The sequence below is a fragment of the Parasteatoda tepidariorum genome, chromosome 10 (assembly GCF_982258835.1).
Source record: "Parasteatoda tepidariorum strain Cologne lab strain chromosome 10, Ptep-v5.0, whole genome shotgun sequence".
In the NCBI taxonomy this organism is placed as follows: domain Eukaryota; kingdom Metazoa; phylum Arthropoda; class Arachnida; order Araneae; family Theridiidae; genus Parasteatoda; species Parasteatoda tepidariorum.
In genome coordinates, this window is record NC_141764.1 from 84,663,580 (window position 1) to 84,685,397 (window position 21,818).

At 27.5% G+C, this 21,818-nt stretch overlaps 2 protein-coding genes across 3 annotated transcripts in view; both read left to right on the forward strand.

The window, feature by feature from the left end:
- The window catches only part of LOC107456245 (putative sodium-dependent multivitamin transporter), a 33,516-nt gene extending 21,133 nt beyond the window's left edge, over window positions 1-12,383 (forward strand). The window contains exons 9-11 of the mRNA XM_043053909.3: window positions 5,620-5,822; window positions 10,414-10,511; window positions 12,066-12,383. Of these exons, the coding sequence (XP_042909843.1) occupies window positions 5,620-5,822; window positions 10,414-10,511; window positions 12,066-12,187 (423 nt within the window). The 3' untranslated portion in view covers window positions 12,188-12,383. The remainder of the gene's footprint in view (window positions 1-5,619; window positions 5,823-10,413; window positions 10,512-12,065) is intronic.
- An 815-nt stretch (window positions 12,384-13,198) lies between these two features.
- LOC107456247 (putative sodium-dependent multivitamin transporter) overlaps window positions 13,199-21,818 on the forward strand; it is a 39,078-nt gene continuing 30,458 nt past the window's right edge. The window contains exon 1 of one of the 2 annotated variants that reach the window (XM_087153247.1): window positions 13,199-13,663. In XM_087153247.1, coding sequence (XP_087009373.1) covers window positions 13,328-13,663 — 336 coding nt within the window. In that variant the 5' untranslated portion in view covers window positions 13,199-13,327. The remainder of the gene's footprint in view (window positions 13,664-21,818) is intronic. The other variant, XM_016074069.4, reaches the window with a different exon arrangement.

Genomic DNA, 21,818 nt, shown 5'->3' on the forward strand with positions numbered 1-21,818 from the left:
AAAAACTTTCATGAACCTTGTCAATGAACTTCCACGTGTGCCCCCTTCGTCGCACGGAGAATATCAAGTCGATAGTCAATTTCACGCCAGGTAGCGGCAAGCATGTCGGCATCCACAGAGGCTATTGCGGTTGTAGTTCTGGCTTTTAGGCCATCAATGTTCGACACGATCCTCCTGTAAACATTGTCCTTTATAAATCCCCAAAGAAAAAAGTCCAGCGGCGTTATATCAGGTGATCTGGGTGGCCAAGGAATTGGACCTCCTCGCCCAATCCATCCTCCTGTTAAATGGTCATTCAAAGAACTACGAACGATGATACCCCAATGAGGTGGTGCACCATCTTGTTGCAAAAAGACATGTGGCTGAAGCTCTTCTAGTTGTGGAAATACGAAGTTTTCCAACGTGTCTAAGTATACGACTGATGAGATTGTCTTTTCTGTAAAAAAGAAAGCTACCTCTCGTGAAATTGACTATCGACTTGATATTCTCCGTGCGACGAAGGGGGCATACGTGGAATTTCATTGACAAGGGTCATGAAACTTTTTGAGTCTATATAACCATTAATGTTATTAATTTTAATCTATCTTTTTTATGAGTTATTAAACATCAAAATGGGTCCGGGACTTTATAAACACCCTGTATAATTTCAATCTTATTATGCAATTTTAACACTTTTTATTTTTCTATACATCTGTAACATTATGGTACTTGTAAGTTTAATAATTAGTATTCCTTCCCTTTCTTTTTTAAAAATCTTTAAACTCAATAAACCTAGTCTATATTTTTCAACTTTTTGTCAGACTTCATGAAACTAGCAGCTTTTTTTTAAATTTTTGACGCTGATTCTGAAAAGGACTTATTATTGTCAATCACATCAGAGTTTCTTAAAAAATAGTTATTTTTATAATTTTTAATCAATGTAATCAAGAATCTACAATCGTTTAATAAATTAAAATTTTAAAGTTATGTACCAATTTTTATTCTTTTTTTACACTCAATCGAATAGAACAAATAACAAGCGGATAAGGGGCATTTATTTTAAAGTTGTGAGTAATTTTATGAGAGGAAAATGTCTAAGAGAGAATGATTTGAAATAATACTTTTAAAATAAGTTGAGTATAACATCTCCTATATAACTTATAATACCGAGCAGAATAAAACTAATAGTTAGTTGTTACAAACACTTGTTTAAATATAAATACACATCCCATAGGATGAAACTCAAAATAATGCATATTACTTTTAACAATAAATTTGCAATTGATTTTATTCAATTCAGGATTAAAATTGCATACTATACTGACTTATTTCTAAAATATTTAAGACTTCCGAAATTCGCACATTTTTGAAGTATTGAACCATAAACAGCTGCATGAAAAAGCTCATAACCTTGAAACAAATTGTCATATAAACTTGAAATCGGATTTAATTTCATTCTGCCCAATATTCTAATAAGTAATAACAATCTGCTTAGTAAATAATTAACGTGGGTAAAATGCGAGAAAATAACATGTAGTGAAAATAGCAGTTTTGTGATCAAACATGAAGAAGTGAGCTAGTACAGTTACTAGTTTTCAATTATCAAATATCTAGCAAACTATTGTTATCAACAATTACATAAATTCTGTAGTTTATTAGGAGAGATTACTTTTTCTTTTAGGTATAAATTCAGAACTATATCCTAGGGGAAAGCTGAGCTGTAGCTTGCTTGTCACTTCTTCTGCGCCGCCGCGCATGTGCTATTTACAGCCTAGGCCATCTCAGTAATATCAGGGAACTGTGGATAAGCTCTGTATATATATATATATATATATATATATATATATATATATATATATATATATATATATATATATATATATATATATATATATATATATATATATATATATATATATATGGGTCATTCTCACAAAAACAGTCAGTTTTATGTCCCCAGTATATTTTATGTTTGTTTTACAGCTTACGAGAAAAAAAAATTCAGGGAAAGTGTCCTTCAGAATGCAAGCTAACAAAAGAATAAAAATAAAATTATCAATTTTTATTTTTTATTTATTTTAGGTAATTAAAGTATACAAATATGTCATTCCCTCACTTGTCCCCACTGCTGATTTAAAAAAAAAAAATTTGTTTCTGAAATAAAATTTTTTTTTTACAAATTCGTGTTTTTTATTTCAGAATACTGAAATATAGAATTCAGAAAATCAATTTTAAGTTTAATTTCTGATAAAAATATTAAAACAGCACTATTTTAAACTTTGTCCCCAGTGTTTCACGTCATTCCCTCACTACAATGTTCTTATCACCTGCAATCTTCTTAGAATAAAAATATTTTAATAAAAACTTCAGAAGTTAACAACTGGCATCATAGAACAAAATTGCAGTATGTTTCCATCTTCAACTTAAGGAAGCTTTGCTGTGGAATAAATTTGAATGAATCAAACCAGGTAAAATTTTTTACATTTGTCATTCCCTCATGTCATTTTTTAGAGTAAAATAAAATACAACTTCATCGAGAAAGTGGATAATTATATGTTGCTTTCTTGTATGAATATAATTGTATGTGATTAACTTCAGAAATTAATTAGGCCTAACTGCTATTTTTAAATTTTATTGAATTCGTCATTCCCTCACTAGTGTATAAAGTGAGGGAATGACGCTGAAGTGAGGGAATGATTCAAGATGAGTATATTATCAAATTTTTTTTGTTCAATCGTGCCAGCCAATTTTATTTCCCAAACCTGTAAAAACTATTAAATATATAAGACTAAATTATAATAAATATTAGATATACTTAGCATGTTATCATTTTCAAACTTTAGGTAGATGTAACTTAGATAAAAACATGTATTAAAATAAAATATCATTCCCTCACTATTAGTGTCATTCCCTCACTTTTTTTTAAAAAAAAAAGGCGGGCAATTTATTTATAATAAAATAAATTAAAAAATTAATAAATTAATTTATTAAATTAATTTATTTATTTATTAAATTAACTAATTATTAATTATTATAAATTAATTAATTATAAATTAATTATTTAAAAAATTAATTAATTTAAATATTAAGTATAATTTATAGGATATATACTTTCTTTATAATGCCATTGCATATTTCTATTAATATAAAAAGTTTCAGAGCTTTTTATTCACTTTACTTTTTTGGGATTTCATGAACTGAAAAATGACAGTTTTCGTGAGAATGACCCATATATATATATATATATATATATATATATATATATATATATATATATATATATATATATATATATATATATATATATATATATATATATATATATATATATATATATATATATATATATAAACTTTGTATATATATAAACAATAGTATAAACTTTGCAACAGATATCCAAACGATAGGCATACAGCTATAGTAGAATTTCAAAGCAAAGTTGCTATTTTAAAAATTTTTCAATGATTTATTTATAAGAGAAATTGTGAGCATTTTTCTCAATTAATTAGTGTGCATACTGCTACATTAAAACATATACATTTAAGCAAAATAAAAAGAATAGTTCTATTGAACTGAACTACAAACAATAAAATATACGAACTACAAACAATAAAATATACTGTGCATAACCTGCTGTAACGATTCACCAGTAATGTTACCCAAAACAGTGACGAGAAATATTTCGGTTATTCTCTCTTATTGCTAAGCCTACAACGATAGCCTCAAAGAATATCCTCCAACTTAAATTATTTAAGATCAGGACGCGTCGTTAAAACAAAAATAATAAAATTTAAGTTTCAAAATTGAAGCATATTTGATTAAAAGTGATAAAACTAAATTAATAAATGTCAAGCACACTTACCGAATAGACTTTCGATTGTCAACACACACGCCATTTGCCGGCTCGCATGGAACTCTGGGAAGTGAGTTAGTTAATATGAAGTGTACTTTAAGCAACCTTAAAACAAGCTTAGGTATAAATAAAATGACTTCAACACCTCAATAAATACCTCACTCTCTTTAGTTGAAATAAGGTATATTTTTTATACCTCGTAATTACCTCACTCTCGTTAGTTGAAATAAGGTTGATTTTTTTAAACCTCATAAATACCTCTTTTGTTACAAGTGTAATAGAAACAACCTCGTATACCTTAAAAATCATCTTATCAGTCTGGATGATTTGTAGTGAATTTAAAACAACCTCAAAATAAGCTTAGGTATAAATAAAATGACTTCATATACCTCTTTTGTTACAAGTGTTAGAAAATAAACCTGGTATACCTTAAAAATCTCCTTATCAGTCTGGTTGATTTGAAGTGAATTTTAAACAACCTCAAAATAAGCTTAGGTATAAATAAAATGACTTCATATACCTCTTTTGTTACAAGTGTTAGAAAATAAACCTGGTATACCTTAAAAATCTCCTTATCAGTCTGGTTGATTTGAAGTGAATTTTAAACAACCTCAAAACAAGCTGAAGTATATATAAATCAACCTCGTACACCTTAATTACAACCTTTACGAGGTATAATTTTTATTGCTGTTTTCTCTGCAACCTTAAACATACCTCAAATATACCTCAAAACAACCTTAATACCTCGAAAATACCTCAAATCAACCTTAAATATACCTTAAATTTTCATAAGGGGACGCAAATCGAAGACTGCAGAATACTGGAAACTCTTCATGCATTAAAGGGAATGGTGGAAATATTGTGTTGTCAACGCTAAGACTCGAACCCCAGCTCTGTCGGTCATAAGGCAGACAGATTAGCCCTCTCGGCTATAAGATGTAAGCGGTGCAAGGAACTAAGTGGTTTCAATAGGTGGGTTTAGTTACTGCTATAAAATTCTGGTTGGTTAACCGTATTTGGTTGTTGTTGTTGTTGTCTTGTCCAGTGGTGCAAGGAAAATTAAATTTGTCCAAAAGTATCTATAACAGCTTTGGCCACATCAATAATCTCTAAGAAATAGAGGAGTTGCTGCGGGGGATCCAGATGAATTCTGAGGAGCTTTGCCGGTATGGCTGGGCAATCAAAGACATGGTCGGGAGAGAGTTCGATGTCGATGCAGTGAGGACAGCTTCTGTAGCTTCGATGGACATCGGGAGATATTTTCATTCCCTTGAAGTGTTTAGTCTTCAATCTAGCTATTGTTGTGGAAATGGCTCGATCACAGTTTAGGTTAAGACTAGAACCACATATTGCACTACTCATGGATGAAGGTTGCCAGAGCCTCCTGGGAGGTTGGACTTCTGCCTGTTGGTCCGAGGAAGGTATTTTATTGCCCTTCTACCACCCAAAGGAAACCAATGGAGGCATTCCCCGCTCCGCCACCTGGGGACGCGCCGTCTAGGGGTTACAGGCTCCCCCGAGGGACTGTATTTGGTAACAGCAGTTAATAGATGGAATTTCTCACAGTTATTAGTTTGATTACCATGTTATTCATGGTTGATATCGTTATGGATTACCATCTTGTTTATGGTTATTTTGTTTGAATATTTTAAAATAACAATTAAATAAAATGTTATTTAACAAATTTTTTCTTTGAAATTTCAAACAATATACAAGCCAACAAACTCAAAAGACATGCTTTTATATGATTCGATTACTCAACTTAATCTTATTATGTGTTTTTATAGTGTGTTTCATTTGCTTTTCTTTTTGGCGTGATACTAATTTCTTGGATATCATATGGTTCTTTATTTTCCAATTACTCCCAACCATTGCTGCCTATGAGTGTGAGCGGATGTTCATCATTTGAAAACACTTCCATTTCAGTAAATGCATCATTGATTACTCCATCATCAATAACTCCATCATTTACAAAAGATTCGTCAAGAGAGTAAGTATTTAATCATTTAATAGAAAATTAAAACGCATTGCTTAAAATCTGTACGGTGTGCATGAAAGAGCACACAGTATAATTTTTGATTTAATGATAAAATTGTTACGTAGTAAATCACTCTTATTAGTTCGAGGGCCTAACCTGAATTCCCTTGTTAGTTAAAGCAGACGATATTTAAATTGCGAAATCAAATAACAACGATAATTTAAAATACGGAAAATACACAAACATGTACGTTTTCTGAATAAATATTCCTTTTTTGTTTAATTTATTAGTCGAATTATTTATGGGATTTCGAATGCTGAAAAATTTGTTTATTTATAATTCGATTTCTAATCGATCGATTTTTTTCAAATTTTGTATTTGCCATTCAAAATGACATTCCTTAAAATGATGTAAACATTTTTCATATCTCACAATTGGAAACTTTTTGATTATTATTAAATAAATTAATAAAAATAATACGCATATCAAACTAATTTCTGCATGGAATTACATTTGCACGAACGAATTCTATGATTGTATGGAAAAATTTTCAACTCACTTTAAAAATAGAAAAAAGCATTATAGGATTAAAACATTTGATCTCCCGTCTTACCTAACTATTGGGGTATATTTCTCAGATTACGGATACCTCCTACAGTTCGTGGGTCATTATATTTAACATAATACACTTTCTTGAAGAGGATATATTTATATAATATTAAAAAAGCGATCATTTTCTATGTCTGTGTTTATCATCCTTTTTAAACCTTGCTTTCTTTCTTGTAACAAATTTCAAGAAACCATTTGTTTAATTCAGGCAGCAAATAATATTGGTCGTAGAAAGTATAGACGCAACCCTAGGTGGCGTTGAAAGTGGTATGAGAAGGATCCAAAGGGCATATCTAATGCGGATTGCTGAGATGATGGTTGGTGGAAAGGATGGAAAGGTGGATATGGGAGCTTCGTGCACGGTGCGGTGAATGCAAGTATGGTAGAGAAAATTCATCGGGAACGATTTTCGATAAGACATTCGAGAGTTTTCATCGATGACATTGTGAAACAAGATCTTTTGCCGAATCCAAGCAAAAGACAAGGTAGTGAAAAGAATGTAAGGAAGTTGAGGATATTCTACCTAGAGTGGATGATAAACAGGGAAGTAGCACGTGAGCGGTTGTACGTGCTGTGAACATGTCCCAAAATACTGTTTGGAATGTGCTGCATAAGGATACACCTGTCGTACATAATAGGTATAAGCGTTGTCAACCGCGAACTATCAGCTACGTGTCGATTTCGCACTTTGATTATTCCAGGTAATACCCACAATTCACACACATTGGCAACTTCGAACCCGCATGCCACGCATCTTCCTTCGTTTGAGTGGTGATTTTCCGTAAATGTTTGGGAAGGGATCCTTTATGACCATTTGATTGGTCCAAACCCATTCTGCCACATTGTCTGGTAGGCGAATCGTATCACAGATTCATACGACAGTAGCTGTTGCTGCCTGATATTTTATTATTATGAATTTAGATATTTTATTATTATGGATAGCATAAAGCCGCAAGCAACCATAGAAATGCAACTGAAATTCAATTAAAAATACTTTCATTTCACACAATTATTTAATACTTCCATTTTACACTATGATCAAGGGGATTATGCTAACATCATTATCTTCCTTGTTCGCTTATTTTGAATTCCCCCCCCCCTTCATAACATATTATCGATAACTTAAACCATTGAGAAGAATTTCTTTTTTAAATTTTAAATGAAATTGTATAAAATAAACTTCTTAGCTCAGATAAACATAAATCAACACATTCATATTATTGATAAGTTATAAATGACAATTATTATGCTGCCATCTGCCGATGATAAGAGAGAATCACCGTCGGTGACATGGTGAATAAGATAACAATTTTCTTAAAGGAAAATGTTATAATCGGAACAAATATTCCAAAACTTTTAGAATTTAAAAAAAAAACATGCCTTTAAAAATTTTATTATTTAGATAATTGTAAATGGAAATATATCAGTTGTATAAATGCCCCATATGTCATAAAGTAGTCAGGCTATATATTAAAAATTAGAACTAAAGACGGGCATTTTAATTTCATATAGTTTTACGCAATAAATCTCTTCCAAATGATCCTATTTTTTCCAAATATTCAGCAGATTATTTTATGGTTATAAAATTCTAAATTTCCAGATTTGCAAAGTTATTTGATGCAGATTATTGTGTAGTTTGTTGTTGTTGTTCATTTACGTCACACTAGAGCTGCACAATGGGCTATTGGCGACGATCTGGGAAACATCCCTGAGGATGATCCGAAGACATGCCATCACAATTTTGATCCTCTGCGGAGAGGATGGCACCTCCGTTTTGGTAGTCCGACGACCTGCACGCGAAGTCGAGCACTTTACGGTAGAACAGTTTAACGAGGACCAATACCGCACAACCTCGGTCCCTACGCAGTCTGATCCAAGTGGTCACCCACTCGCACACTGACCGCAGCCAGTGATGCTTGACTTCGGTGATCTGCTGGGAACCGTGACTTAACGATCAGTCCACTGCGGGACTATTGTGTAGTTTAAATGTTACTTCGGATCAAAATTTGCATTGATTACATAATATTTATTTCAGCATAATTTCTAATATATATTTAAAATAATGTATATGTTTTTAATTCAATTAATAGCTTCATTTTACGGATTAAAAATTTTTTTAATTCTTTTCGTTATCTTCATGTCCAATTATTGCACTTTATTTTACCAGTTCATCTCTAAACTAATTTTATTTTCGGGCAAGATCTATCATCTTGATAGATATTATCAAAATCTAAAAACATTTAATGAATTATATTCTTTTTTAAATTTTATATTTCTTTCAAGTATAGATTGCTTCTTTTTTCTTGTAAAAAAATAAATGAAAGTTAGTTAAATTATTTAGAATCCTTTTACTTACACTATTTATTTGAATTATTGTAGCCGCAATCTTTATTATCCACGATTTTTTTTCGAGGGAAAAATTATTTAAGTGCTAATAATAATCTGAGAAATAGATATAGTATCTTCTACAGAAGATATTAACTCTGGAAAATTTAATTTTCATTTTATTAATAAGCATTTATTTTATATAAATTAATTATAGTTACATCTAGTAAAAAAATTGACCTCATTGAACATAAAAAAAAGCAAGCATGTAGTAAAATAATTGATCTCATTGAACATAAAAAAAGCAACCGAGCATCAAAGGTGTTATTTAATTTTGACTTTATTGATAAGCACTTATTTGAAATAAATTAATTACAGTTACATATTGTAGAAAAATTGATCTTATTAAACATAAAAAAGAGCAACCAATCATAAAAAGTGTTATTTAATCTTCATTTTATTGATAAGCACTTATTTGATATAAATTAATTATAGTTACAGCTAGTAAAAACAATTGACCCCATTGAACATAAAAAAAAGTAACCGAATATCAAAAGTGTTATTTAATTTTCATTTATTGAATATGTTTTCATTTTATTAATATTATGGTATGCTATATTTTTTTGAAGGCAAGGCAAAGATATAAATTAATTATAATTGCATCAAGTGCAAAAATTGACCTCATTGAACATGAGCAACCGAACATCAAAAGTGTTATTTTTGAAAACATAAATAAATAAAAAATCTCCTTCTTCGTAGCCGTGTTTGCTCAAACCGGGAAAATCTTCAGAATAAAAATGCAAAAAAAGAATCGAAATTCAAAACAATTAAAAATGTGAAACAAAAAAGAGCTGAAATATAAAAAATACCGAAGAAGAAGACGAAGTAAATGAACAAACACTCGTTTACAGCGCATGCGCGGTTACTCTAACCGGGAATATCTTCAGTTACTTAACTCTGGGTTAGAGTAACTCGCAGTTACGTACACGGTGAAATGAAGTTTTGAACTCTAACCTAGAGTTGCTCTCATAAAGCCTGTTTTGAACTCGTACCGAGGGTTATGGTTAGGGTCAATGGTGAATACGGGCGTAACACGTTGCACTAAGTTTTCATGAGTCATGTCAAATTCTGGAGCCACCAGCACATTTTTTTTCAATCTTTGTGAAGTTTTTTAAGCATTGAAGTTTGCATTTATTACTTTAATCGTTTACTGGATTGCTCTGTTGCTAGTGCTGTGCCATTAAAGAAATACCTGGTGTTTTCCCAAATGTACCTCACTTCCTAAACTTCAAATGTGAAAGCTGAATTGCAGCTGACGGATGATCTTTTGATCAATATTTTGGGCATGTCTCCACTCTAAGCAATTTCTGTATTTAAAATACATTTTTTTTCTTTTGAGCAAATTTCTTTCATCATCAATCTTATTCTAGAGAATAAAAAGTTCTCAGAAGCATATTTTTTCCATTCCTGCATTAATTCTTTAAATGTAACAGTGGAACTTTATTACTTTAAACTTTATTACTTTATAACTTTCCCCTACTTGTGTTACGATCATATATTCTAAGACAAATATTGCTCGTGTAGATATGGCTTATTTTCCTGTTAAGTATTGCCATCTTGTGCCGGAAACCTACACAAATGTAATAATTTAATCATTTTATAATTTTAGGAATATCTTTATTCTGTATAGAATTTCACATGTTTGGTACAGTGGAATTGGATTTGTCTTAACTTCAGTTTGCATATTTGTTACTGTGCTTTTAACAGGTGACAATTTTTTTAAATTTTTTTATTTATTAAAATTAAAATTTTAAATTAATTATAAGTAATTATTTCATAGAGCAATGATCAGAGAAAAAGCAAGGAAAATAAAACTAATAAAATTGTAGTTTTCTAAAATGATCAAACAATTTGATAATTAGTAAATTTCATTCACTCATGAGTAAATAATTTCGATCCAAGTATCATTCCTATTTATCTTTCATGTAAATAGAGTAATATGAGAAAGTGGATAAGTACCTACTATTACTACTTGCTATGAGAAAAAAAAGTAATAAATTATGTTTTCTTATTGCAAGGAGTAATGCGAATTAAAAAAAATTAAATAAAATTAAAATTAAATTTTTTGATTATATAAAAGAGGATCCGTACTTTAACTTTAAAATATACCATCCAAAGTAGGAATATTTTTTAATTTAATTTATTTGCTTTAAATTATTTCCAATCATTTTATCTCTTTATGGCCCTATATTTTGGCCAAGATAGCCTGGTTGGCAGGGCGCTGAATTCACGTTTGTGAGAACGGGAGTTCGAATCCAGCCGGCCGAAGTAATGGCGACAGGTGTACGTTAAGCCTATCATGTCACAAAGTCCTCCTTGTTCACATAACTAATCAATGCTTCTGGACTGAATAGGATATTGATTGTTCTCTGATTCAAGTCAGAATTACGCTTCATGGATGATTGAGTGAATATATGAATGGGTCCGTCCTATAAACGGGTGTGACGTATGGGTCTGGAAGATGTCGAATTCTTCACCACAGATGGCACCACTGTAAAACAAGAACAATCGCTCCCCCTCTGCCTTAATGGTCGACGACGACAACACTGCCCTATATTTGCTTCAAACTTGTTTTTGCAAACAGTATAAATAAGTAAAAGGATAAGATTTTGTTGTGTAATGAAAAAACAAAAGCGTAAGAATCTATAAAGAAAATTTGGACTTGTTTCCATAACAAATTTTTAATAATCTTGAAAAACTGTTAAAGAGTTTGTATTTGAAAAAATAAATTTCTTAAAAAAGAAATTGAGTAACAATCAACAACCCAATAATAACATATATGCGCTGTTTAGCTCTTATTTTTACAAACCATTCTTTATATGAATCTACGTAAGTACATTGTAAAAAACTAAGTGCATTATCCTCAAAATCTATTCCAGCGGTAAAATGTTAGACTTGAATTTTTACAGAAATATTTATTTCATTATAGTGATTCAATGATTTTGAGGTAATTATTATTGTAAAAATTATGGAATATCAGATTTCTTTATTTCGCAACAAGTTCGGGTAAAAATGGACTTCATGATAAAAAGTATCGGCACTCTAAGTGCCGGTACTTTTTTTCACAATTTAATCCAAAATTTTTTGTAGTTGGTCTCGTAGTATTTTCCATCATTTTCTACTCTATAAAATAAAATTAATTTCTTATAATTTAAATGACTATTAATTTTTTAAGAAAATAATTTAAATTTTGTTTAAATAAGAATATTTACATCTCCCTAGAATATTATTTATAAGAAAATGTATTTGTTGTATTTTCAGGATGGAGAAAAAATGTAATACCAGCTGACTCAAAATGCTTAAGCCCGATACTTTGGAATAGGACAAAACAGCAAACTAAATATGAACTCTCCGAACTGGAAGCAAGGAATGTGGAAAACTAAAAACGAGATTTCAATTACATTAAATTAACTGATTATTAACATATAACAATAATTAATATCATATTTTCAAACTTAAGTGACAAAAATTCACTCTTTGATTTATATTTCTGCATTGGATCTTATTACGGTTTGAACTATATAACATCTGATCTAAAAATGTATAAATGGATTTGGATCATTAAAAAAAATGGAATTTGTTGTACTTGTTTTAAAAACTTGTGCACACTGGAAACTTTTCATGTGTTGAAGGGAACGGAGAAAATATTGTTGTGTTAGCGCTGAGATTCGAACCCCCGTTCTCTCGGTCCTGATATTGACAGATTAGCACTCTCGGCTATAATTTGTACTCAACTGCGAGGAACTAAGGGGTTTTATTAGGTGGGTTTAGTTGGTGTGATAAAATTCCGGGTGCGTAACCATATTGGGTGAGCAGTTAATAACATAGTTTCTCTCACAGTTAGCTCTATGAATACCATCTTATTTATGGCTATTTGACTGTTTTGTTTGAATATGGTAAAATAAACATTAAATGAATATTTATTTAACCATTTGTTTCGAGACATTTCTAACAGTGTAATGGAAACAAAAATTATTGAGAGTTCCTGTCAGTAGTTTTTTAGTCAGTAGTGTATATGTTTATTTTAAAATAAAAGAATTCAACTTCAAAAAACTTTAATCACGAAGTTCTATAGTATATTTGAACAATTTTAAAGTGCACTCTTTAACATAGTGACAATAATCCTTTAAATGTGATATTCGATGGAACGTAAATCTTGCATGAAATACACAAATCAACTGCTTAAACATTTTATAGTTTCCTCTCATGAATTTAATGCAAATTTTTCTGCCTGGGACTGACCATCACTGGAGATGACCTTTTGATTAATTTATGAAATGCCATCTAGATTATAATTAATTATGAAATACATTTACGAAGTTGTAAGAAGCCCAGTAAAAAAAAGTTGTTTCGCATTTTTCGTAATAGCTCTCACAATTAGAGAATCAAATCTATGGTTTATAACTTACTGTCAAATATATTAATTAAAAAACATTTTTGAGAATTTTATATTTTCTTTTTGTTCTTCGTTCGAAAGAATAACTGAAACGACGATTGTATGCAGCAGACAAAGAGTAGTAATCATGTTGAAGCACTACTTAGGAATAACAGACTACATAGTTATCGGTTTTTCGCTGTTAATATCTGCAGGCATTGGTGTTGCTGTTAAATATTATGGAAGCCAAAAAACAGCAAAAGATTATTTACTGGCCGGCGGGAAAATGGCAAAACTTCCAGTTATATTATCAATTGCTGCAACTGTAACTTCCCCAATATCAGTGATTGGGGCTCCTTCTGAAGTATATAGATACGGTTTGAAATATATTATAGCATATTTTGTTATGCCTTTTGGTATGTTTTTGGCTTCTTTACTCTTTATACCTGTTTACTATCAATGTGGAGTATCAACTGTGAATGAGGTATAGTTGTCGAAAGAGTCTTATTTAAAAATGTTGTCTCCTAGTGTTAAAATATATTTCACGAAAGATAAGTTCAATATTGAACCGCATAGGTAATTTAAAACATAATATGTCACAAGATTGCTGCAATTTCATTGAGGTATTGAATTGAACGATATTTTAGGGTACGTTGTATCACTGCGCTCAAATTTAAAAAGCGTTAATTTTGTGATTGTAGGTTTCAATTCGGGGTCGCATTAAGGTTAAAGAAAATGTGTATGGTTCAACAGACTTTGAAAATTATATCAATGCAGAAAACATCAGCAGAAATATTTATTGAGAAAATATTTTAAAATTATTTGCAAGAATATAAAATATATCGCCGTAGAGAATTTTGTAAAAGAAATAACTCAATAGACCTATTTTATTTTTATATTAAATAATATTTTAAAAAACGTAAAAGACTACAATTTCAGAATTGATTATAGCTAAAATTTGGCAGCATACTTTCTGTCTCTAAATTTAGCAAAATGTGAAAATTAATTTGAAAATATTTTTATTCATAGTTTACGTTATATATTTGTTTTAGAGGACAAACACGTTATTTTCCTTAATATCTTGGGTATTTTTTAAGAATTTTATCATGTATATAAACATATACGAATTTTGTCCATTAAAGTAAGATAATTTCCCTTTTTTTTGTTCACACAAATGGATTTTTCATTTTGATGGTGTTGAACTAATTTTAAAGCTATTATAAAAAGTTTTAGGTGAAGTGTTTTCAATAGGAACAATACGATACATTTATGCACAGATCAATGCATATAAATAGTTGAACAAAACAATTACTAACAAAAATATTTTAAATTTAAAATTTTGTGTCAAAGTTCTCAAGATGTTATATGTAGTTCTGTCGTGTTTTGCATTAAGAAATTGAAAAAATATTTTTTTTCGTCGTGCAGCTATTTTTTTCTCCCTCTTTATTATTTTTTTTAATTGATATGTATTTGGCAAGCTCGATGTGATGTGTCATATTTATCTGAAATTTCTATACATTTTGTATAATCTAGACAAAATTAATTGATACATTACCTAATATTAATAATATCATGTAAAATTTATTATTTAAAATAAAGTATCTCAAATAATATCGTTTTTGTTATTGGATCGGGTAGCAAACTTAACGATTAAAAAAAAAATTCAGAGAATTTCACAACTCATGGAAACTTTAAAATTTAATTTGATTTTGCTCTAGAAAAATATTAACTCAGCTGAATAAAAAAATAGATAAATACTTTAGATAGTGAATCAATTCTTACTATTAAAAAGCTTTTACTTTATTTTACAAAACTAAAACATTTGAAATGAATACCTAATATTTCTTTCCTAAACTGTCTTCAATTATAAGCAAAAGTTGCCATACATAATTTCTAATTTTATAGTTAGTAAAACATTACTTAAAAGTGTATGACATAATTCATAATAACATATTTTCTAATTTTATAGCTAGTAAAACATTCTAATTTTATAGTTAGTAAAACATTCTAATTTTATAGTTAGTAAAACATTACTTAAAAGTGTATGACATAATTCATACTGACATATTTTCTAATTTTATAGCTAGTAAAACATTCTAATTTTATAGTTAGTAAAACATTCTAATTTTATAGTTAGTAAAACATTACTTAAAAGTGTATGACATAATTCATAATGACATATTTTCTAATTTTATAGCTAGTAAAACATTCTAATTTTATAGTTAGTAAAACATTCTAATTTTATAGTTAGTAAAACATTACTTAAAAGTGTATGACATAATTCATACTGACATATTTTCTAATTTTATAGCTAGTAAAACATTCTAATTTTATAGTTAGTAAAACATTCTAATTTTATAGTTAGTAAAACATTACTTAAAAGTGTATGACATAATTCATAATAACATATTTTCTAATTTTATAGCTAGTAAAACATTCTAATTTTATAGTTAGTAAAACATTCTAATTTTATAGTTAGTAAAACATTACTTAAAAGTGTATGACATAATTCATAATAACATATTTTCTAATTTTATAGCTAGTAAAATATTCTAATTTTATAGTTAGTAAAACATTCTAATTTTATAGTTAGTAAAACATTACTTAAAAGTGTATGACATAATTCATACTGACATATTTTCTAATTTTATAGCTAGTAAAACATTCTAATTTTATAGTTAGTAAAACATTCTAATTTTATAGTTAGTAAAACATTACTTAAAAGTGTATGACATAATTCATACTGACATATTTTCTAATTTTATAGCTAGTAAAACATTCTAATTTTATAGTTAGTAAAACATTCTAATTTTATAGTTAGTAAAACATTACTTAAAAGTGTATGACATAATTCATACTGACATATTTTCTAATTTTATAGCTAGTAAAACATTCTAATTTTATAGTTAGTAAAACATTCTAATTTTATAGTTAGTAAAACATTACTTAAAAGTGTATGACATAATTCATACTGACATATTTTCTAATTTTATAGCTAGTAAAACATTCTAATTTTATAGTTAGTAAAACATTCTAATTTTATAGTTAGTAAAACATTACTTAAAAGTGTATGACATAATTCATAATAACATATTTTCTAATTTTATAGCTAGTAAAACATTCTAATTTTATAGTTAGTAAAACATTCTAATTTTATAGTTAGTAAAACATTACTTAAAAGTGTATGACATAATTCATAATAACATATTTTCTAATTTTATAGCTAGTAAAACATTCTAATTTTATAGTTAGTAAAACATTCTAATTTTATAGTTAGTAAAACATTACTTAAAAGTGTATGACATAATTCATACTGACATATTTTCTAATTTTATAGCTAGTAAAACATTCTAATTTTATAGTTAGTAAAACATTCTAATTTTATAGTTAGTAAAACATTACTTAAAAGTGTATGACATAATTCATACTGACATATTTTCTAATTTTATAGCTAGTAAAACATTCTAATTTTATAGTTAGTAAAACATTCTAATTTTATAGTTAGTAAAACATTACTTAAAAGTGTATGACATAATTCATACTGACATATTTTCTAATTTTATAGCTAGTAAAACATTCTAATTTTATAGTTAGTAAAACATTCTAATTTTATAGTTAGTAAAACATTACTTAAAAGTGTATGACATAATTCATACTGACATATTTTCTAATTTTATAGCTAGTAAAACATTCTAATTTTATAGTTAGTAAAACATTCTAATTTTATAGTTAGTAAAACATTACTTAAAAGTGTATGACATAATTCATACTGACATATTTTCTAATTTTATAGCTAGTAAAACATTCTAATTTTATAGTTAGTAAAACATTCTAATTTTATAGTTAGTAAAACATTACTTAAAAGTGTATGACATAATTCATACTGACATATTTTCTAATTTTATAGCTAGTAAAACATTCTAATTTTATAGTTAGTAAAACATTCTAATTTTATAGTTAGTAAAACATTACTTAAAAGTGTATGACATAATTCATAATGACATATTTTCTAATTTTATAGCTAGTAAAACATTCTAATTTTATAGTTAGTAAAACATTCTAATTTTATAGTTAGTAAAACATTACTTAAAAGTGTATGACATAATTCATAATGACATATTTTCTAATTTTATAGCTAGTAAAACATTCTAATTTTATAGTTAGTAAAACATTCTAATTTTATAGTTAGTAAAACATTACTTAAAAGTGTATGACATAATTCATAATGACATATTTTCTAATTTTATAGCTAGTAAAACATTCTAATTTTATAGTTAGTAAAACATTCTAATTTTATAGTTAGTAAAACATTACTTAAAAGTGTATGACATAATTCATAATGACATATTTTCTAATTTTATAGCTAGTAAAACATTCTAATTTTATAGTTAGTAAAACATTCTAATTTTATAGTTAGTAAAACATTACTTAAAAGTGTATGACATAATTCATAATGACATATTTTCTAATTTTATAGCTAGTAAAACATTCTAATTTTATAGTTAGTAAAACATTCTAATTTTATAGTTAGTAAAACATTACTTAAAAGTGTATGACATAATTCATACTGACATATTTTCTAATTTTATAGCTAGTAAAACATTCTAATTTTATAGTTAGTAAAACATTCTAATTTTATAGTTAGTAAAACATTACTTAAAAGTGTATGACATAATTCATACTGACATATTTTCTAATTTTATAGCTAGTAAAACATTCTAATTTTATAGTTAGTAAAACATTCTAATTTTATAGTTAGTAAAACATTACTTAAAAGTGTATGACATAATTCATACTGACATATTTTCTAATTTTATAGCTAGTAAAACATTCTAATTTTATAGTTAGTAAAACATTCTAATTTTATAGTTAGTAAAACATTACTTAAAAGTGTATGACATAATTCATAATAACATATTTTCTAATTTTATAGCTAGTAAAACATTCTAATTTTATAGTTAGTAAAACATTCTAATTTTATAGTTAGTAAAACATTACTTAAAAGTGTATGACATAATTCATAATAACATATTTTCTAATTTTATAGCTAGTAAAACATTCTAATTTTATAGTTAGTAAAACATTCTAATTTTATAGTTAGTAAAACATTACTTAAAAGTGTATGACATAATTCATACTGACATATTTTCTAATTTTATAGCTAGTAAAACATTCTAATTTTATAGTTAGTAAAACATTCTAATTTTATAGTTAGTAAAACATTACTTAAAAGTGTATGACATAATTCATACTGACATATTTTCTAATTTTATAGCTAGTAAAACATTCTAATTTTATAGTTAGTAAAACATTCTAATTTTATAGTTAGTAAAACATTACTTAAAAGTGTATGACATAATTCATACTGACATATTTTCTAATTTTATAGCTAGTAAAACATTCTAATTTTATAGTTAGTAAAACATTCTAATTTTATAGTTAGTAAAACATTACTTAAAAGTGTATGACATAATTCATACTGACATATTTTCTAATTTTATAGCTAGTAAAACATTCTAATTTTATAGTTAGTAAAACATTCTAATTTTATAGTTAGTAAAACATTACTTAAAAGTGTATGACATAATTCATACTGACATATTTTCTAATTTTATAGCTAGTAAAACATTCTAATTTTATAGTTAGTAAAACATTCTAATTTTATAGTTAGTAAAACATTACTTAAAAGTGTATGACATAATTCATACTGACATATTTTCTAATTTTATAGCTAGTAAAACATTCTAATTTTATAGTTAGTAAAACATTCTAATTTTATAGTTAGTAAAACATTACTTAAAAGTGTATGACATAATTCATAATGACATATTTTCTAATTTTATAGCTAGTAAAACATTCTAATTTTATAGTTAGTAAAACATTCTAATTTTATAGTTAGTAAAACATTACTTAAAAGTGTATGACATAATTCATAATGACATATTTTCTAATTTTATAGCTAGTAAAACATTCTAATTTTATAGTTAGTAAAACATTCTAATTTTATAGTTAGTAAAACATTACTTAAAAGTGTATGACATAATTCATAATGACATATTTTCTAATTTTATAGCTAGTAAAACATTCTAATTTTATAGTTAGTAAAACATTCTAATTTTATAGTTAGTAAAACATTACTTAAAAGTGTATGACATAATTCATAATGACATATTTTCTAATTTTATAGCTAGTAAAACATTCTAATTTTATAGTTAGTAAAACATTATTTAAAAGTGTATGACAACAGAAGATGTAAATTAAGGGACAAAAGTTTTCAGTTATATGCACAGAAAAAAATTCTGATAAAATTACCTCACTAAAAGGTAATGACATTTCTGGTAAAAATAACCCTAAATATAGTTGGTAAAACCAATATATATGATATTTAAACTATTCAATCAGCGATTTTTTGTTAATATGATTACGTTTTACCAGAAATTCTGGTTTTCAAAATTATAGTTTTTATTTTCACATGTTTAGTAAGAATTTCTAACCAGTCTGGTTAATGTTCTTTTAAAGTCAAGTTAACCATGGGATGTTTTCGTGTTTTTTTCCTCCCTGTAATGCAAATGCGCGTTAGTTTCATAAAAAAAAGTTTTTCATGAAAGAAAATTTGCTCTTTGTTTTGTTTGCTGCTATATCTAGGAGTTACTTTACTTTTCGATTGTTCAAAATTACTATGGTATGGAAAAAGAATAATTAATTTATTGATATTTGGTTATAAGTTGGTTTGGTTTGGTTTGGTTACATATTTTCACAAAACTGTGAAAACTTTAAGAGATAGCACGTAAATTACTTTTGTAGTTTTCGGATATGATAAAAATTATCCCTGATAATCAAAATATTTTTCATTGAATATGCCGTCATTTTTAAAATATCCTGCATTTAACTGAAGTTACATTAAAAATGTTGAAGGAAATTTAATTAAATCAAATGAAAAATTTATTTATTAGAATGCCCACTATTAGCGATGTCACCACTTCAATTAAAAGTTTTACGTGATTCATTCTACATCGGAACAATCATTCTTAATTTTCTTTAGAATTTTTTTTTAAAATTGAGTTTAAAAAATATAAAAATAAAAAAATATTTTTATATATAAAAATAAAAACATATTTTTATTCGTATAGGCGCTCAATAAAGTTCCTTGCTATTATGTTTAGTAAAACCTTTGTTTGATAGAAAGTTATATAATTTTTGCATCGTTTTTTATAACTGTTATGCACCGAAGAGCCATTACATTATGACCACCCTCCATCTACAACAATGAGCTCACCGAGGTTTTCATGGTTTCTCGCCCAGGAACAATGTTTTCATGGGGCACATTAGGACCCATAATCCTCATAGAGCAATCCCTGACGTCTGTAAGCTACTTGAACACAGTTGGAGACCAGGTTCACCCATTCATGGCAACAGTTTTTCCTGTCGGGGATGTTGTTTACCAACAGGATAATGCACCATGTGATAAGGGTCGAATCGTCGAGGAACATTCCAGTGACTTTCAAGTCAGGTCTTGGCCCCCAAATTCACCTGATCTTAATCCAATAGCACATTTGTGGTCTTACTTGGAAAACCAAATTCGTGCTGCCACGCTGCCCCCTCTCAATGTGAGGGAATTGCAGGACCAGTTGGTGAACGCTTGGTACCAGATACCTTAGACTACCTATCAGCACCTTGTGGAATCAATGCCACCGTGGGTGCTAGCAGTTTTGAAGGCTAAAGGTGGTCCTACATGTTATTAGAAGTGTGGTCATAATGTAATGGCTCTTCGGTGTAATTTTAGACCGGGAATTAAATTCAAATTTTATGGAGAACCCGGAACGAACAGAGTAAAATATTCAACCTTTACTGGGTACCCAGACTCTGCTAAATATTTGCAAAGGGTACATCTCTAATATTTTTTTAAATTGCAATAAAATATAAAATGAAGTCATTTTATTTTTAATTGCAATATTCAAATGCTATTATTTTCATTTTGATAATTCAATTTTTTTATTTGTATATTTAATTAAAAATGCATTTCAAAAAATACACAAAAAAAACTAAATATCTATAAATATGGTTTATTAACTCAATTGGATTTAATTTGTTATATTGTAATAGGAGCCATAATTGAATGTGTGCTATCGTGCCTATCTCAAATATATACTGCATTTTACAAACATTTATTTATTATAAATCATGAGATAGAGTAAGTATTTAGAAGAAGTTTGTTAAACTGTAAAAATTAATTTTTGACTTAAACTATACGAATCAATAATGAATATTAAATTTAAAAGAAAAAGATATTGTAAAAAAAACTATGCTGTGTTTCCATCTATTTTTTTTTTCTTTTTTTTTTTTTTTTTTTAACAAATATAACTTTATTGAGAACAAAAACACATAAATACAAAGAATATATATTCGTCGTCAAGAGGAAAATCCTGTCCAGGCGACAAAGAAAAGTAATACAATAAATTTAAAATAGAAATTAAAAAAAAAAAAAAAATACAATCATAAATTATTTTGCTCATCATAAGACGTCATATATTGTTGAACACTGTAATAATAGAAAACAAAAAAAAAAAATGCATGAAACTATATATATAAAAAAATAAATAAATAAATAAAAAAAAATAACAAAGGTAACATAAGAAATT